Below are 24,055 nucleotides of genomic sequence, written 5' to 3'. Positions count from 1 at the left end.
CTTAAACTTTCTTGGAAAACCTACAATACAACGTCAAATTTAAAGCATATTTTGAAACGATCATTATGTTCATCAGCTGTATTTGATTTGGAAGAACCTGACAATTCATGGTAGAATTAACCATTAAGTTTATAGAAGGGAACTCGCTGGGCATATGTATCGCAACTCTAAGAGTTTGTGTGACAGTTGTGGAAAAGGGTCTTTGTTTTTGTTTTGTTTTTCTTCAAAGGATTAAAAAAAACAATCGTTCAGATAATCGGTGAAGGCCTCTGTACAATCATCTACTTCAAGAGCAATTCTTTTTTATTGAGCTGTTGTTGTACTGAGCTGAGAGTGTTAACCCTTCTGGTGTTCTTCATACAAATGACCTGTGATCTGCAATGTTTAAATGAGTAGAGGGTAATTGATTTTTAAAGATTTTTTTTTACAGCACATTCTATCAAAAAAATATGATGGAGTTTACATGGAAAAGTCAGGACCGGTTTTCTCATGATGTTTTGGCTGTGTCTTTCAGGAAGTATCTCTATGCAGTTCTGATTTAGAGAGACAAAGTACTGAATTCATAGTCATATATTGGTGGGGCTTTGTAAATATTTGCCTGCTTACTAAATTAGGAATGTAAAACTGTATTATTGCTAACATTTGCTTGTTTGTTTTGATGCTTGTATGCTTTTGGAATATATAATTGCACTGTATTTTGATACTATAGTGTAATACCAAGTACTTTCACTACTTGTGCCTGTTAGAAGAATGGTATTTTTCTATTGACATTTGACATATGTATGTAAATGGATTGCTTTGTTTTGTAAATTTTAATTTAACAGAAGGCTAATTCATACGAATGGCTTCTGTTTTACCCTAGTTTTTTAGTTGACAGAACTTTTGCTGTGTACATGAATTTGTGTAAACTGTTTGATTTTGAGTATTGACTATTTAAGTCTATGGATATTCGGCATAAGCAATTCAGTTGCAAGTAATATGGTACTGCTAAGCTACTAAGATATTAAAGCTACTTTCACCTTTGGGGTTTTGTCATCGTAGCCTGCGATTATGCCAGAATAATGGCATCTGGACTGTTAAAATCTTGTTCTAACCAAGCACGATTCCTGCTTCAGTTTATAGCTAAGTATGAGAAAGTGATTGACCCTGCCCTTAAAGATGTATTGTCTAAAGGATATGCTTTTCCTTTATGATGAGACATTTTCAAGTGCATGTAAACCAGCATGAGAGCCACCTATCAATATGATTACCAGGCCCACCTGTTTTTCTTACAGATATTTATTGTGCAAGGTGAACGAGGTAGAGCATGGTTTAGCTTTTGAGATCTGAAGTGGGATAGTCCATTACTTTCTTGAGCTTTGTCTGCAGAACATACATTAAACATTTGAAGGGTACGCAAGTTGAACTCATCCATCTCTCCATGCCTGTACAAAACATGCCCATTTTCTGCTGTGGCACCTGGACTGATGAGTTTCAAAGAGTCTTAATTAAAGAAATATATTAAGAAACAAACAAACAAATAAATAACAATACTCATGTCCTTTTCAGGAATTAATGGGTAGTAAATCAATAATAATGATGATGATTACGGAAGTTAAGGAAGAGGGAACAGATTTGGAAGGCACTGCTATATCAATATTCCATCTGTTTCAGTGTTTCTAATTTAAAACTTCCTTGTCTTTGTCAAAGTCAGAAGAGGAACGCATGCACTTTAGGGCTATTAATCTCTGTATGAGGCAATGAGTCCTGCTGTGAAATGAAATGTGAACAATTCAGATTTAAAACATCCCTGCAATGATTGTGATAGTAGGTTTTAAAATAAAGACACTGAAAATAATCTTTAAAGGATTGATTTCTTTTCAGATATGCCCCGGAAAACGAGTGGCGAGGGCAACAAGCCTGTCTACGCTTGTCAGGTCACAATTCAGTCTGAACAGGAAAAGCAGATGATGAAACAATACCGACGCGAAGAGAAACGCATCGCCAAGAGAGAAAAACGATATGATGATGCTGAATTTTCAGACTTGCCGCTGCAATTTGATCCTAAGGAAATGAGGTTACAAAGGTAATGGCATGACCCATGCAATGATTTTACTGATTTTATCACTCTTTAAAACGGTACAGTGCATACCAATTTTATGTCAGTACTTTTTAAGAAAATAAAAAACGGTAATGAAATTAAAAGAGATGTCTATTTGACTTCAAGTCACGTTTTGTTTTGAGAACAGGATTTTCTCTGAAAGTTTAATTTTTCAGGATAAAAAAAGGCAGTGATCTGTTTAATTAGAATTTGCTTGGCCAAATCCATCTGGGGTAGAGATGCAGATTAGCAAAGGTAAGCCACATTCTTGGGGAATTGTGCACAGTCCTTTGGCCTAAGATTTATGAACTCTATTCTCGTTCATTTATAGCTACTTTCCTCTTTTACTCATGAGATTAATAGTCTCTGTTTTTTACTTCATGCATTGCCAACTATTCTATGCCATGCAAATGTATTGTCCTGTTTATTGAATAGAGATTCAGAATCTACAGATGATGTGCCTTGTAGGAATAAAATAGTAATGATATACATTTAATAATGTGTTAAGTTTACCTTTACTTTGGATGATATATCATTTCATTCTTGAATATTAGCAGGAAAAAAGAAAATACTGCTTCAATTAAATTTTCTACAACATGAATGTATGCTATGATTTTCTGGAGCTTCAAGTCACATTTTCACTGTTCATCTTCTGTTTATAATATCATGCATGAAATAATGCCTGGAGGGAAGTATTATGCTAAATATGGTTTGATATAAATTATTTTGTTATATGCCCTAAATGATGACAGTATCGTTGTCCTGTGGGTTTAATGCAGGGGTGCCCAAACTTTTATATCATGAGAGCTACTTTTTGTAATGATCTCCTCCGGTGCATTGAGGTTGTGATGATGGTTCTCGGTCCCGTGGTTTTTGACGGCAATTTGGCTTCAATGGCCGGGGCGGGGGGGTGTTGGGGGTGTGCAGATGGTAGTTTAACCTCGGTCCGTTGGGGGGGGGGAGGGGTTTGACGGCAGTTTAACCCCGGTCCGGGGAACGGTGGGGGGGGGTCTGACGGAACATTATTCTATTTCCAAAAATCTTCTCCCGATCGACTGGCAAGCACACCGCGATCGACCAGTAGAACACGATCGACATGTTGGGCACCCCTGGTTTAATGCATTACACTTATTATCTAACATACATGCAGCTGTCCTATATTGTACATTTTTATACCTACGTTAGGATATTTATTCTCAGTATTGCTATTATGGACATTATGCTAACTACACTTCTGGATTCCTGATTCCAGTGCCCCCACCTTCGGATGCACAGACAAAGACCCACAATGTCTAATTTATATATCTTTCATAACGTATCACAAAGCAATTTACACGATTAACACAGCTGAATACAACAGTAATAAGTATAATAAAATAAAGGGAAACCCAAAACAAATCTAATCATCTTTATTATCCCTAAAAGGGAAATTAATTTGGCCCAAAACTACGGTGTAGTTGATTTTACAATCATATACACAACTTAAAGCCAGTTTAAAAAAATAAGTATTTAAGGAGAATGTGGAATTCTAATGGAATTTGTTAGGGATTTCCCAAGTCAAGTTGCATATATTGGAAAGGCCCATCTCTCTGAGAGCACACACTAAATAGACTAATAGACTAGCCTCACAGTAATGTAAATTGTGCAGTGGGTTAAAACAGGTCAGAAATGTAAGCAGTTGCTTTTTATAGGTTAGCACTGCAATCTTAAAATCAACCTAAAATTGTGTAGGTAACAAATGAAGTGGACATCCACCTAAGGTTGTACTACCTAGTATGCAGTACAGAGTGTTCCTGTACGGTTTCTACTGTCTGCTTCATGACATCTCCCAACGACTTAAGTGTTGTAGACATGTTTATATCCACTTGGCTAAATCTGGAATCAGGTGTATGCATTTATATTTATAGAAAATGCTGTTTTCATTTCATAATAAGGATCACCCTTCTATATCTTGTAATCTTAATGAGCGATAACAAGAGTCATTAGGACAGTGTGACAAACGTGATGTGCTGAAGAAAAAAAATACTTGACTAGAATGACATGAAACATTTAACCAACAATTTTCTTGTCTTTATAGGGAACAAGCTCTACTCAACGCTCGGAAGTCCCCAGTTCTGGGCAGGCAGAGGGAGTATGAGAGAATTCATTATCCTAATGTTTATGATGCCTATGCTGAAGCCACGAAAACATCTGCCTTTATTGGTGGTGCAAAGGTGTGTTGCAGCTGTGACCTTTTTTTCCCTTACATGTATGTCATTTATTGTAAATGAGATTAAGTAATTATTTTCCCGAGGGCTCAGGTTTGGCAGAATTTATTTAATACATTTTTGCTGAATCCATTTCTGCTTGGCAGTTGAAGCGCGCTTTGTGCTACTGGTTAGATGACTTGCCTCATGCTATTTCCCTAAGGTGCTGTTAAGAAGTAGCTGCTGACATATTTAAAAGTCTTTATAGCTTAGGAATTCTATTAAAGAATCTGTTGGCTTAAACCTGCTCTTTTCTGTCTGTAATTAGGATATTATATATTATTTTGTTACACTGTATAACTCCTGGGTTCAGAACAGCAGCAGTGTTTCAAACACATTCTTTGTCCCATTCCTTCAGAGCAGAAAGAGAACATCTCACTTTTGTAGTATCAACAGACATCTTAATCTTTCCTGAAATATCACATTTAGGAAGTGCAACCTTTTTCTAAACTAAACTAATATTAATTGAAAAATTCACATTTTTGTATTTCTTAGAAACTGAATTATGTTTTGCTTCACTTTTTTGGGTACCATGAACATATTTTAAAAAGAAAGATACACATTTAAGTTGTGATGGCCCCAAGTGCGAATAGCCATTAGAAATAATGACTCCAAAGCATTCTGTGTCTGACCTCTCATGTACTCTCTCAGCGGAGGTCACCGGTCCAAACCAGTCTGTTTTTCTCTGCCTTTTTATGCTGGTGGGTAGGGGTGGGAGTCGGGGTGCTTGGGGCTTCGGGCTTATCATTTCACATGTATACACTTTCTGTGCTGAACCTGTGAAAGTACCCATTTTATTTGTCCCTTGACATTGCTTTGATGCTATTTGGTTTTCAGGATTAGATTTTTTTTTTTTTTTTCACAAATACAGCATATCCTATAACCTCGTGGGTTTTTAATGCATAGACAGTGTACCTGGAATCTCTCTTAATTTTTGATATCCCTGACTGATTGATGTGGATGTAGATTCTACTGTAGAGTTGAGAAGATGTAGGCAACTGATTATAGTTGGAGCTGTGTGAAATCATTTTAGTTTTTATTTCTTATTTTGTATTCTATTTACAAATGTAATTGTATTTCAGGTACGCATGAATAAAATAGCTAATTTAACTCAAACAGCTAGTCTATTAGTTCAGACTGTAGTATCACTTCTGTCAGCTGGAAGGAGCCAATTGATCCCATCATTAAGCATTATTGCTCAAATAGGCATATTCATAGCTATCGTAAAACACTAAATGATATCTGGAATGTGCCTTTTTCCACTTCCCCTTGCTCAAATTCGTATGGAATTAACCATTTCCTTGCCCCCAATTTCATAAGACTCTGTAAAGCCCCATTCGCACTGAAATGCCGGCAAATTGCAGGCAATGTTTGCCTGCTTTTTTCCTGTTGTGCCCCAATCTCACTGGGTTTGGATGCCGGCAAATTACAGGCTGTACCCATTCACACAGAAAACAGAGACTGCCGGCAAGAGTGCTGTAGCCATGGGAACGAGACGCTATAGAACCCTGTGGATCCAGAGAGGAGACATGGGCCCATAAAAGTTAAATAATTTCCCTGTTTTGCCAGTTTCTTTCCATTGTGTTTACTGGGCTATTGGTTCTGTTCAGGGTGCCGGTTCGGTTCGTACTCACTAGCAAGAACAAGTAGTCGAGGGGAATGCAAATGATACGTCAATCTTGGTGTGTATTCACGCTATGTCCAGGTCATAGGGCTGTATGGTTGTGTGTTTTTCTGGTATGGTCACTGGAGCCAGCAGTCAGAGATCATTTGAACCAGTGAACGCAGTATGAGGGGTCTTCACACACTGCAGCAAAAAAGAAACCATGACATTACATTGTGTGTATATCTCTATCTACCAAAAGTCTGGGTGTGCAGATCCGTACTTGATTGATTGCTCATAACAACTTATTTTATTTGTTATTTTTTAAAGTTTGACACCGTCAGTGTCACTGTAATGCAGATTAACACGTTTAACTGTATAGTGATATTATATTTTGCATGCTTTATTGGTATTCCAAAAATACGCTTCAATAACCCATTCACAGAGACCTTGTCAGCAAAATGCCACCAAAAAGCTGGCAATTGTTACAGTGTGAATGGGTTATAAGACAAAGTTTGTGTTTCCTAGAGCTTATCTATGGTTTAACTTCTGCCCTAAAGACAACAACTTACAAGTCTTTATTTAATGTATCTTTTAAATAAACTGGATTTTCTTTAATTTTGTTCTCTATATTATGCAGTTTTCTATGTTACATTGAGTTTAATTTCATGTTATTTGTCCCTGTGTGAGGAAAAAAATTGTCTAATTATAGATAATGAAAGCATGATATTTTATTTTACAACACGTTTAAACAATTCTCATTCTATCCCTAGTCTGAATAATATGTTTATTTGTCTGTTTTGTTTTATCCTATTGATGTGATATTTTTATTGTAATCTCTGATGAATTCAGCACATGTGTACATAAATGAATTAAAACCTGCAGTCTTTGCTGAAAACAGACAGATAACTAGTGGATGGTGGTTTGTGGTAATCCACTTTATTTAATCTCCCCAACTCTTGGTTTAAATGGCAGAAAATTCTGAGGGTTTAGATTAAGCAGTCCTTAAAGCAATGGGCACTGAATGGTTTCCAGCCCTGATGAATTATTTCATATATTTTATAATGGTAATGACATAAGAAAAGAACTTAAACACTAAATCAAACTTTTATATTAGGAATACAGTATTTAATACATTTTGCTGACCCTCCACTTTTGCTGTGTAAATGTCCATTTATATTGCAGACTTACAGGCTAATTCATGCTGATCTCTTTTGAAGTGTTCCGTTTTTTCACTTGACCAAAATACATTTTCTGTGTGTGAAAAACTGCTACTTTTTGTTGTAACAGAACTGCAAGAAAAGTCAGCAGAGATAATGCTGTGTGGCATTATAACTATATACAATTGTTTAGTTTAAGAAAATATTTTCTTTCTACAGAACATTTAAAAATACATACAAGTGTTAACAGTTATAATTATTTTGAAGTAAATTATTTTCATAACTACACATACAGAGTCCTATTAAATGTGTATAGACTTTCCTTTCTGTAAGTGGGATTAATAGTTTTTCTGAAAACTGATATGAAAAATACCTCTTTTTTTCTTGACCTGGCCAAGTGCCAATATCCAAGAGTGGCATTGGAAACCATTCAGGTGATTCATTTGTTAAATTAATTGAGGGATTTGCCTATTCCCACAGTATTCTTCAAGGGAGTTCAATATATTTGTTACACAGTGTCCACCTACATCATATTAATCAGTGGAAAAAGTGTCTATACTTTTATCTGGATTAGGGGCACTGCATAAAGGAAGCAGTGATTCTACAGGAAAATAATATGCACTATTTTTGTTAGATATTTAAAGGAAACATTTTGCCACTAAATGTTGTCGTTAAACTTTTTATTTCAGAATTGTCTCTCCTTATCCATAAGCAGCAAAGTATATTGCTCTTTATGATTTGTTGTTGCAATTTGTAATCTTACAGCTAAATAATCCTACTGTTTTAACTGTTGCAGATGCTTTTACCTGAAGGGATTAAGAGAGAGAACAACAAAATGTATGAAGAAGTTGTAATTCCCCCAAATGAGCCCATGCCAATTGGCTTTGAGGAGAAACCAGTATACATCACTGACTTGGATGAGGTGAGTTTCAAATTAACTCTGTATTTAAAAAAACAATCATTGTTTGTTTTCTTCACTAAAGGAGTCAGCAGAGTGCATCCTGAAGTAAAGTATGGTAACTGTGTTCGTCAGTTGGCAGACCTCAACGCTGTCATCTTTTACACCAATGTGCGTACAACTGTCTGTGAACTGAAAATTTTAATTGATTGTCTGCAACAAGTTCTGTGAAGGATTGACTCATTAAACTAAAAAGGTGTTTTGTTGAACATTAATTATATTTAACCCAGTGGCAGAACATAGTAGTGAGGAATGATTTGAATTACTCTCAAAATTAGTCTCGGTAGATTTAAACTATTACAATAATTTAGACAAATTTGGAAAGATATTAAATAATTGAAATCATTATCGTATATATTTTCCAGTCTTGTGTTTCTTTCTCAACTCATTTTAACATGGTGTAAAGCTTAACATTTTTTACTACCCATCCTTGTGTATCCTTTTCACTGCAACTGTATTCACTTAATTCATATACATTTTTCATTACTAGTATATTTAGTTTAATATAAGGTTTTGACTGGGAAAATAATCAAATAGCCTAGGTATCATTCAGTTGGTACATGCAGACGTAGGAGTTATTCATTAATCTATTCATGACAACTCACTGATATCAATTCTCCATTTGTTTGTCGAATTTTCCCCACTTAAGACTAGACTCTTGATCTGACTTGGTATTCAGTTTCTCCATCCTCATTTTTTTACAGGCTTGCCCCGCTTCGTTATCCTCCTCTGATCCTTTGTGATGCCTTTTTTAAATGTCCTTTTTCTTTCTTGCAGAGCCTTTAGCACATATTGAATACTTCTTTACTGTAAACATGTTTTTAATCTTTCCTCCTTTAGTCTGACATGTTTCTCTGTCACTAAATCTTAATTTTATCTTTAACTAAAATGTCAATTTTTGAACTGAACATTTTAGAACAATAAAGACCCAAGGTTCATGCACATGCATATAAAGCTGTAATGTTAATAATTACTACCATATGAAAAGAGTGAGGTTTATGAAATTTGTAACACCTGTAATTCATTCATAACACATTTTTATCCACTTCTCTGTATGTCTTTTGTCTACAATAGCTTGCATTATAGTCTGTAAGCTACTTAGTCTGAATTACTAACCCTCTTAAATGTGTCATGTTTTCGATAACTTTCTTTATCCTCTGAAAAAATGCAGGGCAAAGTGCAAACATATTTACAATATGTAACGGTTACTGCCAATGACATTAGCTATAACAGCATAAGGGCAACAGTATAATCTTCCTGTTTTTCAATGACTTTCTCAGTCATATTGCTAAATAAGTGAAAAGAAAAAAGCCAAGAAGCCACAGAATCATTTGTACAGTAGAAGCTCATGCCTGCAGTACAGAGTGAATTCTATGACTCAGAGATTGACTAAACTGTATCCTGCAGTGTCCATTGAGTGTGTGAGCTTAGGAGAGGCTGGGGCAGTTTGAAATTGCACTGAGAATAAGAGCAGATTAGTCAGTTGGAGGTTCAGGGAGTTGCTGCCACACATCATCTCAGATTTAACCTGCAAGGTAGCTAGGAATCTGCGGGAGCTGTGGGTGTCTTCAAATGGGCCTGAGACTTGCAGTATTCACTGGATAACCATGCACAAATATGTTATAGGCATACTAGTAGATTTCTCTGAGGATGTGGATGCAGTGGTCATTTCATTTGCAACTGCACATTGAAATTCAGATATGAAAGGAAATGAAAGCTAATTATAATGTGTATTTATTTATTTACCTAATTTATTAATAGGATAAATGTTTAATCAGGAGGTTATTTTTGAAGGAATGTATTATAAAATATACATGGTTATAGTTGCTCTGTCCCTTCAGAAAACTACTGTGAACAAGAAAAAATTAATTGTTGAAGTTCTTCTATTTTTAATCTCTTTGCTAAAGTTGGTGTGTGAAGGCCAGTGAAGTATTACTGTTCATTCTTGCATTTGTAGTAATCTCTCTAAGTTTGATTAGGTAAATTAGTAAAAAACCTAGAGCACAGATCATGGATTTATGGTAACTGATATTTAAGATAGGTTTGTGAAGGGGAGAAAATAAAAATAGGTCAAAATGGAATTTAAACTGACTGTATCTTTAAGCCTTAACTCATTTATGCCAGAGAAAAGACACAAGTCATTGTCACCCTCTCCCTTTCTCATGCCAATTAGAAAAAACTAAAACGGAACAACTGGAAAACAAATCTTTGTCTTCAACAAACACATTTGAAAGTACAGCTGAAATATAAATCCTACTTCATTCATTTTCCATTCTGTGTAAATTCTGGATCGGTTGCCATTGCAGCAAACAGAAAATTAAAAATCATGTAAAGGTTTCACAAAGGTGCAGTGTGTCAGTGTAACCAAGGCATCAATACACAATCATTTACCAATAGGCTTCAGTGCTTGGAGCTACATTTGTGCTGAGGACTTGTGAAGAGAAACACAAATCAACCATGAGATTTCCAATATATAGCTCTGGAAAAAAGTAAGAGACCACTGCAAAATTATCAGTTTCTCTGGTTTTACTATTTATAGGTATGTGTTGGGTAAAATTAACATTTTTGTTTTATTCTATAAACTGCTGACAGTATTTCTCCCAAATTCCAAATATAACTATGAATGGAATGGAATGGCTGCCATACATGTAGTGATGCTGATTTAAGAAAACATTGCAGTGGTCTCTTAATTTTTTCCAGAGCTGTAGATACCTTCATATTAGTTTATTTTAATTCAAGGTGAGGTTAATTGAAATTCTTACTTAAATTATGGCAAAAGGCCTGGGCTGAAGCCATAGTTATGTTAAGATACAGTGTATTGTGCAAATGAATAAGTGTTCAATATTTTGGTTTGTGCTTTTTGTTATTATTGCCTGAGGTTCAATATATGTATATTTGAATGAATGATTTAATTAAGGTTTGACAAAATAAGCAAATACATAAATCACTGTTTATTAGATACGTTTCTCTGTGGTATATGTATTGTATTTCTTCTCTTAATGTGTAAGTCTTTGGATTAGTGCTGAGTTATTCAGATTAATTACTTCACTTTTGTGGAAATTGCGAAGTATGACATCTTTACATTATACCTAATGTTTTCAAGCTTTTTATTTTGTGTTTCTAATGAAGTCTACATTGGTACTATTCATTTTATTTTTCAGTATAATTAATTTACTTTCTATTTTTATCTTTGTCCTTTATAAAACAGTGATACCAAGACCTGATAGTGAATATCATGTATGCAGGCTGCACCTAACGGCTTTTTATGAGACAATATTTTCATATTATTTACATAATTAGTTGTTGATTTTAAGCAAGAATCGCCCAACAAGCAAATGTCAATGAAACCTGCAGATTTTGAAAGTGGAAGTATTGACAATGAGCTATAAAAAATGTTCATTATTACAAAAATCTAATTTTGCCAATAACATTTTCTGCATTGTCTTTTGAACAGAGACCATGTAATAATAATTAAATATACTTTTTTAGGTTTCCAAAGATGGCCCTTGTTGGTGTTTTTTATATTCACAGCTTTATTTGTCAATTAATGTTCCTTGAATTTTAAATTTGTTTCCATTTTAATTTTGCTGCTGCTTGGATGCTGTTTTCTTATCAATCTCTCTCTCTTTTCTCTCACACTCTGTTTAGAGGGATTTTGGAACTGTAATACTTATTTTTCCAGTTACAAAAATATTTTCCATCCTGAAAAAAAAAAAAAACTTGTATCATGGGAAGGACTTAAACTTTTTTTTCTCAGTTGATTGCTAGTTTAAGACCTCAGACATGTCCAATTGATTTCATTTAGTAACCCATGTGGAGTGACACATTTGCTTCCACAGTACTTAAACTCATCTGATCCTTACCATGTCATATTTCATCAACTCATGAGGTTCAACAGGTTAGTGTGGATCAACAGATCTCACAGCCTGAGCTTTTTATTTATGGGTTCAGTAGCTTGCTAATGTGGTATTAGAAGGATGAATTAAGTAATGTAAGGTTTATCTTAAAATGTGCATTAAATATGTTTAGCAGTTCCAGAGAGTTCAAAGGAATAACTTACGGTTTTATCAAAATTCTGTCAACTTTTTCAGATCAAGTTTCAGATCAGATGTTTTTATGAAGTTTTCAGAATTGTATATTAGTACATTTAAGAATAATAATATGAATTGAAAATTGGATTTCATTTTTATTTATTAAACAATTTAGCAAACAAGGGCTTTTTAAAATGCAGCAATTCCTAGGTATTTTTCCTTTAAGTTTTAATTTCAAACCAATTGTCATAAGAACCAACTGTTAATACATTGAAGTTCTTATCAACAAGTATATATATTTTACTTGCACCTGGGGCCGCTAGCATAAACTTAGATTGTCTTTGTTTTAGTGTAATTTTAAGTCATACTAACAATAGACACTTACTTAAAACTGCTGCATTTCCTTAGACTGGTCTTACTTAGTCAATCACACGATGCATTCTGTGAATTTTAAGACTCTTGAAGCAAAAAAAAATAACATGGTGGATGCTTCTCTGAAACAGCGATGATCTGAGTCCACAGTAACTAGAAATCTATGCTAGTTATTGAAATATAATGCAGACAAATATATATTTTGTGCTACCTTGTCTGAAACTTGCACTAACCCACTCAAACATAAGACATGGGTATAAAATAACAGCGTCTGTAAAAGGGGGGGAAAGATGGAAGAATATGCTAAAATAAATATTTAAGAGGAAACATACACATACTGGAGGAGAGCCTCCCTCAAAACTTAAACTGACCACCGGATTGGTTATTGAAATATTTGGGGAGGAGTCTCGATGATTTGCTTGATTGTCGGTGGGTGGGACAGTGGAGTGTGTGTGAGCCAATGGGGGACTCCGCCTGTCAGCATCAGTAACAGTGTTGCTTTTGTCTCAGGCAAGCAGTTTAAATGGAAAGACTTAACCTGGGGGTGAGGAGGCTAACTTTTAAGTCAGTCTTAATTTTTATGCAACTCACTGACTTGCATTAGACTAGCCTAATGGTTTAGATTAGTCTTATATAGTTTTATGCAACCAGTCCCTGGATATTTTTGTTATTATTTTGAAATATGAAGAAGTCTCTTCATCAATTATATTTGTTTTGTTTGTCTTCATTGAGGTGCTCAGGTGGTTAGAAAGTGACAGGTAAAATTTGAACATACTGTCTGCCAGCAAAAATTTGTCTGGATGCATATGCTTGTTGCTGGATATGTGACACATGCCTATTGTCTGTTCATAATTATCCTTCATGGGTGAATAGGTACAATTATGTAAAGCCTTTACATATATGCTGTAAGTTATGTTCATACACTGTTGAGAATAATAGGTTTTGCAAATTACATGGTTTTATTTCCCTTATGGGAGCCTCTATCATTTCTTCTACTCATTCATTCGTTTTAGGATGAGTCTTAAAAACCAACACGCTGCTTGCTTTCCAACACGATACATGGACAAGTTTAACTAGGAATCTTGCAAATTCGAATAAAATGCATTTAGCTTTTCTGGCTCTGTTTAATTAAAAAGGAACACGTAATGCATATTTAATGTTTTCTATGTGTGTTGTGTCATCAGAAATTGAAAATATTGTGCATACACACAGTATTTGTATCTATGCATGTATATGTAATATATAAGTTTGTGAATGTATAGCCTGCATACGTAGAGAGAGAGAAGGCTCCACATTTATTCATACCTAAAAAGTGCAATCCAAAGGTGATTTTGCAAAAACAGTTGCATATATTTCTAAATACACAATGTTTCCAATGTTTTCAGACTGTGGCAGTGGGCATTCTAGTGAATGCACTTTGGCTTTGGTATCACGGAGAAGGCACAGTGGGTGCCTGGCTCCAGACTGTCTGAACTTGTGCCATTGCTCTCCTGCTGGCTACGATCACTGCTCCCTACAGAAACATATATGAATAGAAACTATTTCTAATCACATAAAAATCATGCTTTACCTCTGAAAAACATTATTTTTTTCTTTTGCAGAAGGCTGTTTACATGTTTGTTTCTTTATCTCTCACAATATATACAATTACTTTGGAATAATTCTTTAAAAGAAAGGTGTATTTATTCTAAATTATAATTCAGAATTTAAAACTAAGAAAGATAATATTTCAGCATTTTCAAACATTTTTATTTAGGTCAGGAGCTATTTTAATCATTTTTATGGTTCTGTGCAGTTTAGAAACTGTCCTTTTGAGCCTCTTTAGGTTATTTCTGATTTCAATAGAGAAAGCACCGTCACAGGAGAGCTAACAGAATCTGATGTGAAAGCTTGCTGTCATGTCAAGCTGTATCCTTTAAAGATTTACCATCACTGTCCTAATACATTATACTTTATAGCGTTTGTTATAGAAGACTGAAAAATAAATACAGAATTAGTATATTCTTTTTTCTTCTCCCTTTTTGATTTTCTTTGTACAATTCTGAAATACCTTCTGAGGCATTGGTGTTTTTTTGTGTTTTTTTCTTTCATTGTTCACATTTCTGACATGCCTCTTCTGTAAACTTGAGCATACACTTAGTAGAAGGTACACAGTATGGATGCATTGTACTGTAAATGTGATCTCAACTGCATTTAATCCCAGGTTACCAGACATGAACAGCTTCAAAGGCTCTTGATTTAATCACTTCACTTTAATAGTCCCTTTTTATGTTGTAACCTATTAAATAAAAATAATGAAATGCAATACAAAATAAAAAGTATAGGAAATAACTGCATTAAAAAAAAAAGTGGTATAATTGGGATTAACAGTGCCCTTGATGCCTTGCTGTCTGATAACACTGGTATATACTTCTTGGTATTCCATTTTAAGCCCTTTTTTGGTTTTGCTTTGCTATGACAGATGTTTAACGTATACAATGAGTTTCAAAACAGAAAATACAACTGTAACGGAAAGTTCCATTTCTCTCTTCAAAAATAAGAGTAAAAGCCCCTACACCTTTCCTGTCTGTGGTGATGATGATGATGACTTCAAGAGAGGCTTTTGTACTCACTGCACAGGAAACAATCCTTGAATGCATAGGCTTTTAACTGTTGCAATGCAGCAAACTGCTGATGCAGATTTTAAAGAAAAGAGTTACCTTAAAATAGTAGCTTTTAAGCTGACATGCATCAAATATAATAACAATGTATTCCATAAAATAGTCTCAGAGTTGGCAACAGAAATTACTAATGGAAGGGAAGATTGTTTTTAAATGATGCAATGACTTTTAGCTCTATGGACAAAATATAAATAAAGCCCACCTTTGATTAAAGTTAGAGTTATAGACAAGTAGCTCATGTTTTTAGCAAGGTACTGTAATCCTCACAATATGGATTCACACGTCATACAATTTGCCCTTTATTTTCTACATAGCACTAGATACTGGAGATTCGTAAAAGTGATGTTGATGAATGCTTATTTGAAATAGACATACCTTTTACTCTAAGTGGATGCTAAGGTCAGGATTTATCTGTTTCATGCAGTTTCCACTTCCTGCTATTTGCAGTAGACAATTAATTTTCTAAAGAAGAAAGTGGATTTCTTGGCATAATGCAAAGAAATTGCAAAATCAATGTAAAGGTTGTGTGCTTGTTTTACATACACATCTGTTGTCTTTCATAATTTTAACTTTAAGAAAAAAGAAAGCTCAACTTTTAGTTCTATTATTTTGCTGTAAAATCACAGTTTCTTCTACATCCCCCAAAACACCACCTTTGTGCCCTAAGCCATCGGAATTTCTATTAAAAAGTGAAATGTTAAAAGTGGTGAATTTATTGGTGCTCCTTTGAACTAATGAATTATAGGGCTGTGTCATCCAGTCATCTTGCTGTTAAAGGCATCCTTAATCTGTGTAAATAAATACAAAGGTGCCTACAGTAAAACATATAGCAGCAGGTCAGACAATTGCTTAATAGTAACACAAATTAATATGAACTATATACACCGCTTCAATATTTGTATACATGTATCAGTATGATGCAGATATCTGTTTCTAGTAGTATAGTCACATTACTATAATAATGCACACATTAGAAATGGACTGCTTTGACTTACAACATCCATATCTTTCAAATTATCATTAAGGACTGACTATTGTTTTTTGACTATTGACAATTGCTTAGCTTCAGTGTAATTTCTAATGAGTATGTTGTACCTGTCTCCTCTGATTGAGATTATATAAAATTGAATACCTCTTTAACGTTTTACAATACTGTCTCCTAGTGCTGTTCTGAAGGGTATATTTTAACTTTCAAAGGTTCGGAACACATTACGGAATGAAGGTTCGAAGCTTCATTGATGCTAATTTGCATAATTTATTGATGACATCACATTAGCTAATAGTGTATCGATTTGCATGAACAGCATACTTTTTTTTTTACAGGTAATCCATATAAACAAAAGAAAGTCTCAAACAGTAATCATGTTTTAATATTGTTTACAAGCCCACGGTTTATATTGATTTTACTTGCATGGACTAGGGAATCAGCGTAAACCCCTTGATGCATATATTCTGGTGTACCGAAAGTAGTAAAATACTAGACACCGCAACACAGTAACCTTAACCTTAACTTTGGGTTAAATATAATAAAAAGACTCCCATCTACAGTTCAGAGTTTGTGTCAATATTATATATTATTATTATTATACCGATATAATACTACATATAATAATAATAATAATAATAATAATAATTTTAAACTTACGTGGGTTAAATGAACCCGGAAAAAGCTTGTTCCTCCGTGATATACCAACTTACAGTTTCAAATTTACATTCAACTGCTTGGGGGTCTTCTGTGCATTTAGCAAAAAATTGAAAACAGCAAATGTTTGGTGAAAGATTTGTTTTGTTTTACATTTCCCTTATATTGCACACCAGTTTGCAAGATCGAGGATAAAGAAACAATAATGCATAATAACACAGTGGTCCACAGGTATCCCTGCTAACACACAATGTTGTAGCAACGTAATTTGTTTGTATGTTAGTTGGTATGCTGCCAGATGGGGGAGAGTTCTCGTTCAGAAGAAACTATTTTTTTTTAATCAATGTAACTGTATATTTTCAAAATACATTGTCAAAATGTAATCTGATCCAGTGCCCACTGACACATCAGTGGCAATTGATTGGCTTTTTATTATGGTTTGAATTGATTTAGGCTAAGTAATGGGCAGTACACAAATCAAATCTGAAGTGTAGTTTAGTATTGTAACACTTGCAGGGGTTTCCAATGAGTAAGCCCACCTCATTATTGTGGCTGCAACAACAAATTGTTTTAATAATTATTAGTGCAGCGCACACAGATCTCAGGGAGTGAACACACACACTGACTCGTTCTTCCGCCTCCATTCTCTTTTTATCCCGTCTCTCTACACTCATCCCCACCACGCCGCCTTTACATCATTAACCCTTTATTTGGTGCGGTGGCGCTATAGTATTCAAACACTGTCAATTTGTTTTAACAAGAAAAGCAATATCGATGTGATTGTCACGTGACAACCTTAGTACGTCTGGAGAACGAACAAACCTTCGAACCTTCGTAGACAGTCCTACTGTCTTCCTTCATTAGCTCACATTGTATAGCTTTGCATTGTACATTGTACAACTATGATTTTTTTCTGCTGCCCTTGTTTTTAAATGTTTATCAAGAAAAAGAAACACAACAATAGCTAGTCATGATCCACTGGAAAAAAGCAAATTGAAATACTGTATCTTGTAATGATCAAAAGGGTTTACAGTGCAATACTTTTTCTGAATGGTATTTGGCTGAGATGTGATCGAATCTGACCTCGGTAAAATTATGATTCTGATGGGCTTGTAGTATGTGGTAACTATCTCAATGACAATGACTAGAGGGGCTTGCTTGAAACATTTAGATCACTACCACAGCAATTGATTAATGACCAAGGATTATGATAGGAATCAATTTCTGCTCAGACTTGTCTATGCTATTCAATTCTTATCTATTATCACTTATTGGATTGTATTATATTACGGTTGTCTTGCTTTTTTACAGATTGTGAAATAGCAGATTATTATTGTCAAAATACTTGACCTTTATTATATTTGTAAAATATATGGCCATTCGCGTTCTCCCTTAAATTTCGGTCCTGCTATCAATGACAGTGGCTATGTTTATAGACAGATATTAGTGCCAATGCATTGTCTTGTGCAGTTTACAGTGTCTGAAACTTCAACTTACTGTCTGTTTGATCAATTATATTCATTTTTTGAACTCGAGAATAATGTGCCAGTTGGAACCTAGATATGCAGTAATGCTACATTTACCAGAATGTGATACAAGTATAGTCTAGGTCTTGTGATACAAGTATAAGTCATCATATGGTACCATTGAATTGACAATGTAATGAAAGTCAGTGGATGCACAGTATCTAGAAATCTGTATGTTAACCAGGTTACATTACTAAAATCAGTTGAGTCTAAATGTAGGTTTTCTATTTTGATAGAAATATAGAGACCTTTTTAAGTACTGATTTAAGTTCTGGTTTCCGACCACAGGTCCATTGGATATTTTTTGGACAGTTGACCATTCTCGATATACCTGTAACACTGTTGTGTGTGAAAACAACAGGGTTGCGGTTTCTGACTGACATATTCATACCAGTGAATCTGATGCCAACTACCATGCCCTGTTCAAAATTACCTGAGTCCTTTGTCTTGTCCTTCTACCTCTGAATTGCACACAGAATCTCTAGGTACTCGTCTGCTTTAAATAGCGTAGTCTGAATACGTCATGCTGTCATTGACTGCACGGCCTATTTCATGGAAAAGAGTGGTGTACCTAATAAAAGTGTGTGTATGTGTGTAAATAGTTAGGACCATAAATATTTGGACACTGACACAATTGTCATAATTTTGGCTGTCTGCCACCAAAATGTATTTGAAATGAAACAATCAATATGTTCTTTAATTGTAGACTTTCATCTTTAATTTGAGGGTACTTACATCCAAATTGGGTGAACGATGTAGGAATTACACCCATTTTTATATGTGGTCCCCCCAATTTTAGGGGTTCAACAATAATTGGACAAATTAACATAATCATGAATTCAATTTTGAGTTTCAATACTTGGTTGCAAATCCTTTGCAGTCAATGACTGCCTGAGGTCTGGAACCCATAGACATCAGCAGCTGCTGGGTTTCTTCCCTGGTGATGCTCTGCCAGGCCTGCACTGCAGCTGTCTTTAGTTCCTGCTTGTTCTTTAGGCATTTCAGACTTCCAGACTTCAGGCAGTCATTGACTGAAGGATTTGCAACCAAGTATTGAAACTCACAATTTCATTCATGATTATGTTAATTTGTTAATTTGTCCAATCTAAAAATGTGTGTAATTCCTACACCATTCACCCAATTTAGATGTAACTACCCTCAAATTAAAGATAATAGTCTATATTTGAAGCACATTTTTTTCTTTCAAATCCATTGTGGTGGCATACAGAGCCAGAATGATGACAATTGTGTCAATGTCCAAATATTTATGGACCTAGCTGTATATCTATCTATATCTTTATATATAAATGTATTGAAGAGATCAGAATCTGATCAGATGAGCCGTATGTGACATTAACGGCAGCTAGGTGGTCATTAATGGTCACTGTTTTGTTATATTAAAGTGAATAGGCCATAGCCATGTTTGACTGGGTAGCCTGTGAGACTGTGATGGTCAGCATGGTCCAAATCCCAATCTTCACACTGCTATGACTGTTACATGATCTACTAACCTCATTATTTTCGGATACCCTTTCTGTACATCGTGGTGTGACAATTACCAAGTCGAATCATTCTTCAGATTTAGACTTTGTTTTTGCTCTCTCGTGTGGTTTTAACATTAATTTTGTATTACTTTATATTTATCAACTGCATTAAAGAATGCACTGTAAATTACATATGCCTTGTCTTTTAAATAATTAAGTGATCCAGAGCTGAAAAGCTCTCATTCATTTCAAAATGAAAATACATTAACTTAAAGCAAGCACAATTAAAAAAGAATGTAAGAAAAGGAAAGTTTTATCCCAAAAGTTATTATCCTCTGGAAGAGTTAAAAGGAATGCAAATTCCAATCAATTTACAGCTGATGTTTTATATTAAAATACAGTTTATAATTAGCATAGGTTTGGCAGTCATTTTGTAGGGAGCTGTCTGATGTGCTTTAGAGATTAATGATCTATGAAGCCTCACTGCAGACCATTCTTACAAATGGTGTTTCCTTTTTAACCATCTTTTAGCCAAATTGTGAGTGACTGGGGGTATTGTACCTGCCAAGCAAAATATATATTTTAGTCTTTACAAATGGATATTGAACACTTATCTCTTTTTATTAACTTCAGCAGCACAATGACATTCTACATAAGTCAATGATAGAAGGGTCATCTGCAGTACTGTAGTTGTCATGGAGATAGAATGGTTTGGTGATATATTAGTCACCAAGGCATTTTTTCCTTTATTTTCATACTGGTTCTGAATTATCACCTGCATTTTATTTCACACTTACATAGATGGTTGCATGCCACCATTCAGGAACACTTAAATTAGTTTGTTTTGAAAAACACAAATTTATAGAATTAAACACATTTTTCTATATATAAATTAAAGAAAATTTGTCAAAACAAACCACATGTGTGTTTATATTGTAAAACTGGAGCAGGCTGGCAGTTGGAATTTAACCGCAATCTCCAATGCCCCAGCCATGCCAAAAGGTCCAGAACCTCTTACAAGGCTCCTCAAAGGCCTTCCATTTAACAACAATATATAAATACATGTGTATGTGTTTTAAATATATTTACACAGTGCGGGGTGTCAGGCGCTGACATGCGGGGATCTGGGTTGATTATACAGAGAAGCTGTATAATGAAAACAGCACTTAGCCCCGGTTGGTGTGCTAGCTAACACTGTTGGGACTGCCACTATTTGGATTCCCAGTTACAAAACACAGTTGAATAGGTGAAGGGTTAGATGGTCTCATAGTAGTTTTGGTGAAGCATGGGTTAAACACCGTAATCGTTGTCATCAGCCAGTCAGGGTCTCACACAGGCAGTGGTCAAAATCCAGGTCGTCCCTTTGTTATGGATTTCTTTGCTCTTTCTCTCTCCTTCTCTCTCTGAACACGCCAAACACCCTCCCCGCTATCCTTCTTGATAATTTACAGGAAATGGCACACAAGTCACGTAAGGAAGTTGATAGAATCTGTAGTTCACTTGTACTATTTTGTAACTGTTTATTGACATGAAGCGTAACTAACTAATGAGCGCATGGTTCATCACTTATGGAAGCAGGCACAAATGGCAGCTGCCACAAACTGTTTTGATCATATAGTGGTACAGATGTGTTAATTTAATCAATCTTGTCAGAAATTTAACTTCTGTAATATTATTAAGTGAGAATCTAAATACGATGTGTAATTTTCTAACATGCTTTGCTTCATGTCAAGACAGAGGTCGTGTTCAGGGCTGTTTTTTTAATTTTGAATGAAAGAAGGGGGAAATATAAAACTACAAGATGAGTATTTCAAGGGATAAAAGCTTTCTACAAATGCCTATTGCTCTCACACAGATAATGCCAATACATACACAAAAAATCCTTGCAACAAGAAGATACAAAAGCCACGTGCAGAGTGTAACATATTTCATCATTACATCAGTCAGTACACTTATATATTATTAGTGACATCAGCAGAGATTTGGAGGAAGAAAGTTCAATATGGTTCCAGTGAAGAAGCCCAGGCTTTTAACTCGTAATGTTATAATTATACTTAGTTTGTATTCAAATCAACTTCAGCTTCCAAAACATTCAGTTTTTTCTTGTCAGTGCCAAACTGTGTGCATGTGTCACATTAATTCCAATTAAAAGTCAGCTACTGGTAATTCAGTGTTCTTCCTGTTAATTGTTTATTGTGGGGTGGCAGAAATGTGACAGGAAGCAAGAATTTAGCAGAAAATGCATTTTATGTTGCCTACAGTAGGAATTTTTCAGATTTTTGTTAACTAGTTTCTCTAATCCCTGTTGTTTATATTTTGGCTTGCATTGTTTCTACCTTAGTTTTAGAAGGATGTTGCTATGTTACATAATAAAACACTCACTATAGTAGATTAATTGTTAATGAGTGAAAAGCAGTTTTATACATTATTAGTATGCCTGAAGATTCAGATTTAATATTGTCTAAAAACTACATCATCATCAGTGTAATCACCCCCCTCCCCCTTGTTCTAGCACCTTGTCAATTTTTCTTAATTGGAGTAAACATAAAATTAGATATACCGTAAAACTTCATTGAAATGCCCCCGGCGTGTATTCCAAATAACTGCAAGAAGCCCCGGCGTCAATTGGAGGCAGGCGATTGTAGGAGACTGGCATTTGTATTACACATTCATAAATAAAAAGACATCACGGACTCATGGAGGGTAAGAAGAGCCTGGAAACAGTGCTTCATTGTAGAAGTAGGCTAATAGGCCAGGCTTTTATTATTATTATTATTATTATTATTATTATTATTATATTATTATGCTTTCCAAAGATGCAAACAAATCACATTCAATATATGGTGAACTATACACTGGATTGGAAACAAGATCCCGGTAATTCTGTTAGCAGTCTAAGATTCGATATACTGTTAACTCTCGTTAAATAAACAAAAAAGCAAACAAAACTGTGGAAATATGCTTTAAACCAAACCATCAACATTATACTTCATTAATGCCTTGTTTGTCGCAGTTGACAGTTCAATCACTACAATTAACAGCAATACAAATATACAGCTGTGTGTGTGTGTATACGGTACTGTGCAAAAGTTTTAGGCATGTGTGAAAAAATGCTGTAAAGTAAGAATGCTTTCACAAATAGACATGTTAATTATGTTTATCAAATAACAAAATGCTAAGTGAGTGAACAGAAGAAAAATCTACATCAAATCCATGTTTGTTGTGACCACCCTTTGCCTACAAAACAGCATCAATTCTTCTATGTACACTTGCACACAGTCAGGGATTTTGTAGGCATATAGTCAGGTGTATGATTAAACAATTATACCTAACAGGTGCTGATGATCATCAATTCAATATGTAGGTTGAAACACAATCATTAACTGAAACAGAAACCGCTGTATAGGAGGAAAAAAACTGGGTGAGGAACAGCCAACTCAGCTAAAAAGGTGAAGTTACTGAAGACAGTTTACTGTCAAAAGTCATACACCATGGCAAGACTGAGCACAGCAACAAGACCCAAGGTAGTTATACTGCATCAGCAAGGTCTCTCCCAGGCACAAATTTCAAGACAGACAGGGGTTTCCAGATGTGCTGTCCAAGCTCTTTTGAAGAAGTACAAAGAAACGGGCAATGTTGAGGACCGTAGACGCAGTAGTCGGCCAAGGAAACTTACTGCAGCAGATGAAAGACGCATCATGCTTACTTCCCTTCGCACTTGGAAGATGTCCAGCAGTGCCATCAGCTCAGAATTGGCAGAAAACAGTGGGACCCTGGTACACCCATCTACTGTCCGGAGAAGTCTGGTCAGAAGTGGCCTTCATGGAAGACTTGTGGCCAAAAAGCCATACCTCCGATGTGGCAACAAGGCCAAGCAACTCAACTATGCATGAAAACACAGGAACTGGGGTGTAGAAAAATGGCAGCAGGTACTCTGGACTGAAGAGTCAAAATTTGAAATACTTGGCTGTAGCAGAAGGCAGTTTGTTTGCTGAAGGGCTGGAGAGCGGTACACGAATGACTGCCTGCAGGCAACAGTGAAGCATGATGGAGGTTCCTTGCAAGTTTGGGGCTGCATTTCTGCAAATGGAGTTCGGGATTTGGTGTCCTCAATGTTTAGAAGTACAGGCAGATACTTATCCATCATGCAGTACCATCAGGGAGGCATCTGATTGGCCCCAAATTTATTCTGCAGCATGACAAGGACCCCAAACATACAGCGATAGTCATTAAGAACTATCTTAAGCGTAAATAAGAATAAGGAGTCCTGGAAGTGATGGTGTGGCCCCCACA

The 24,055-nt window shown here is 35.2% G+C and overlaps 1 protein-coding gene across 1 annotated transcript in view; it reads left to right on the top strand.

Moving 5' to 3' along the window:
• Positions 1-24,055, top strand: part of ascc3 (activating signal cointegrator 1 complex subunit 3) — a 312,947-nt gene that overhangs the window by 41,007 nt on the left and 247,885 nt on the right. Inside the window, exons 6-8 of the mRNA XM_066701745.1 lie at positions 1,864-2,065; positions 4,158-4,293; positions 7,886-8,011. Of these exons, the coding sequence (XP_066557842.1) occupies positions 1,864-2,065; positions 4,158-4,293; positions 7,886-8,011 (464 nt within the window). The remainder of the gene's footprint in view (positions 1-1,863; positions 2,066-4,157; positions 4,294-7,885; positions 8,012-24,055) is intronic.

Source organism: Amia ocellicauda, chromosome 1 (assembly GCF_036373705.1).
Source record: "Amia ocellicauda isolate fAmiCal2 chromosome 1, fAmiCal2.hap1, whole genome shotgun sequence".
Classification (NCBI taxonomy): Eukaryota; Metazoa; Chordata; class Actinopteri; order Amiiformes; family Amiidae; genus Amia; species Amia ocellicauda.
This window is presented reverse-complemented; position numbering and strand designations above follow the sequence as displayed.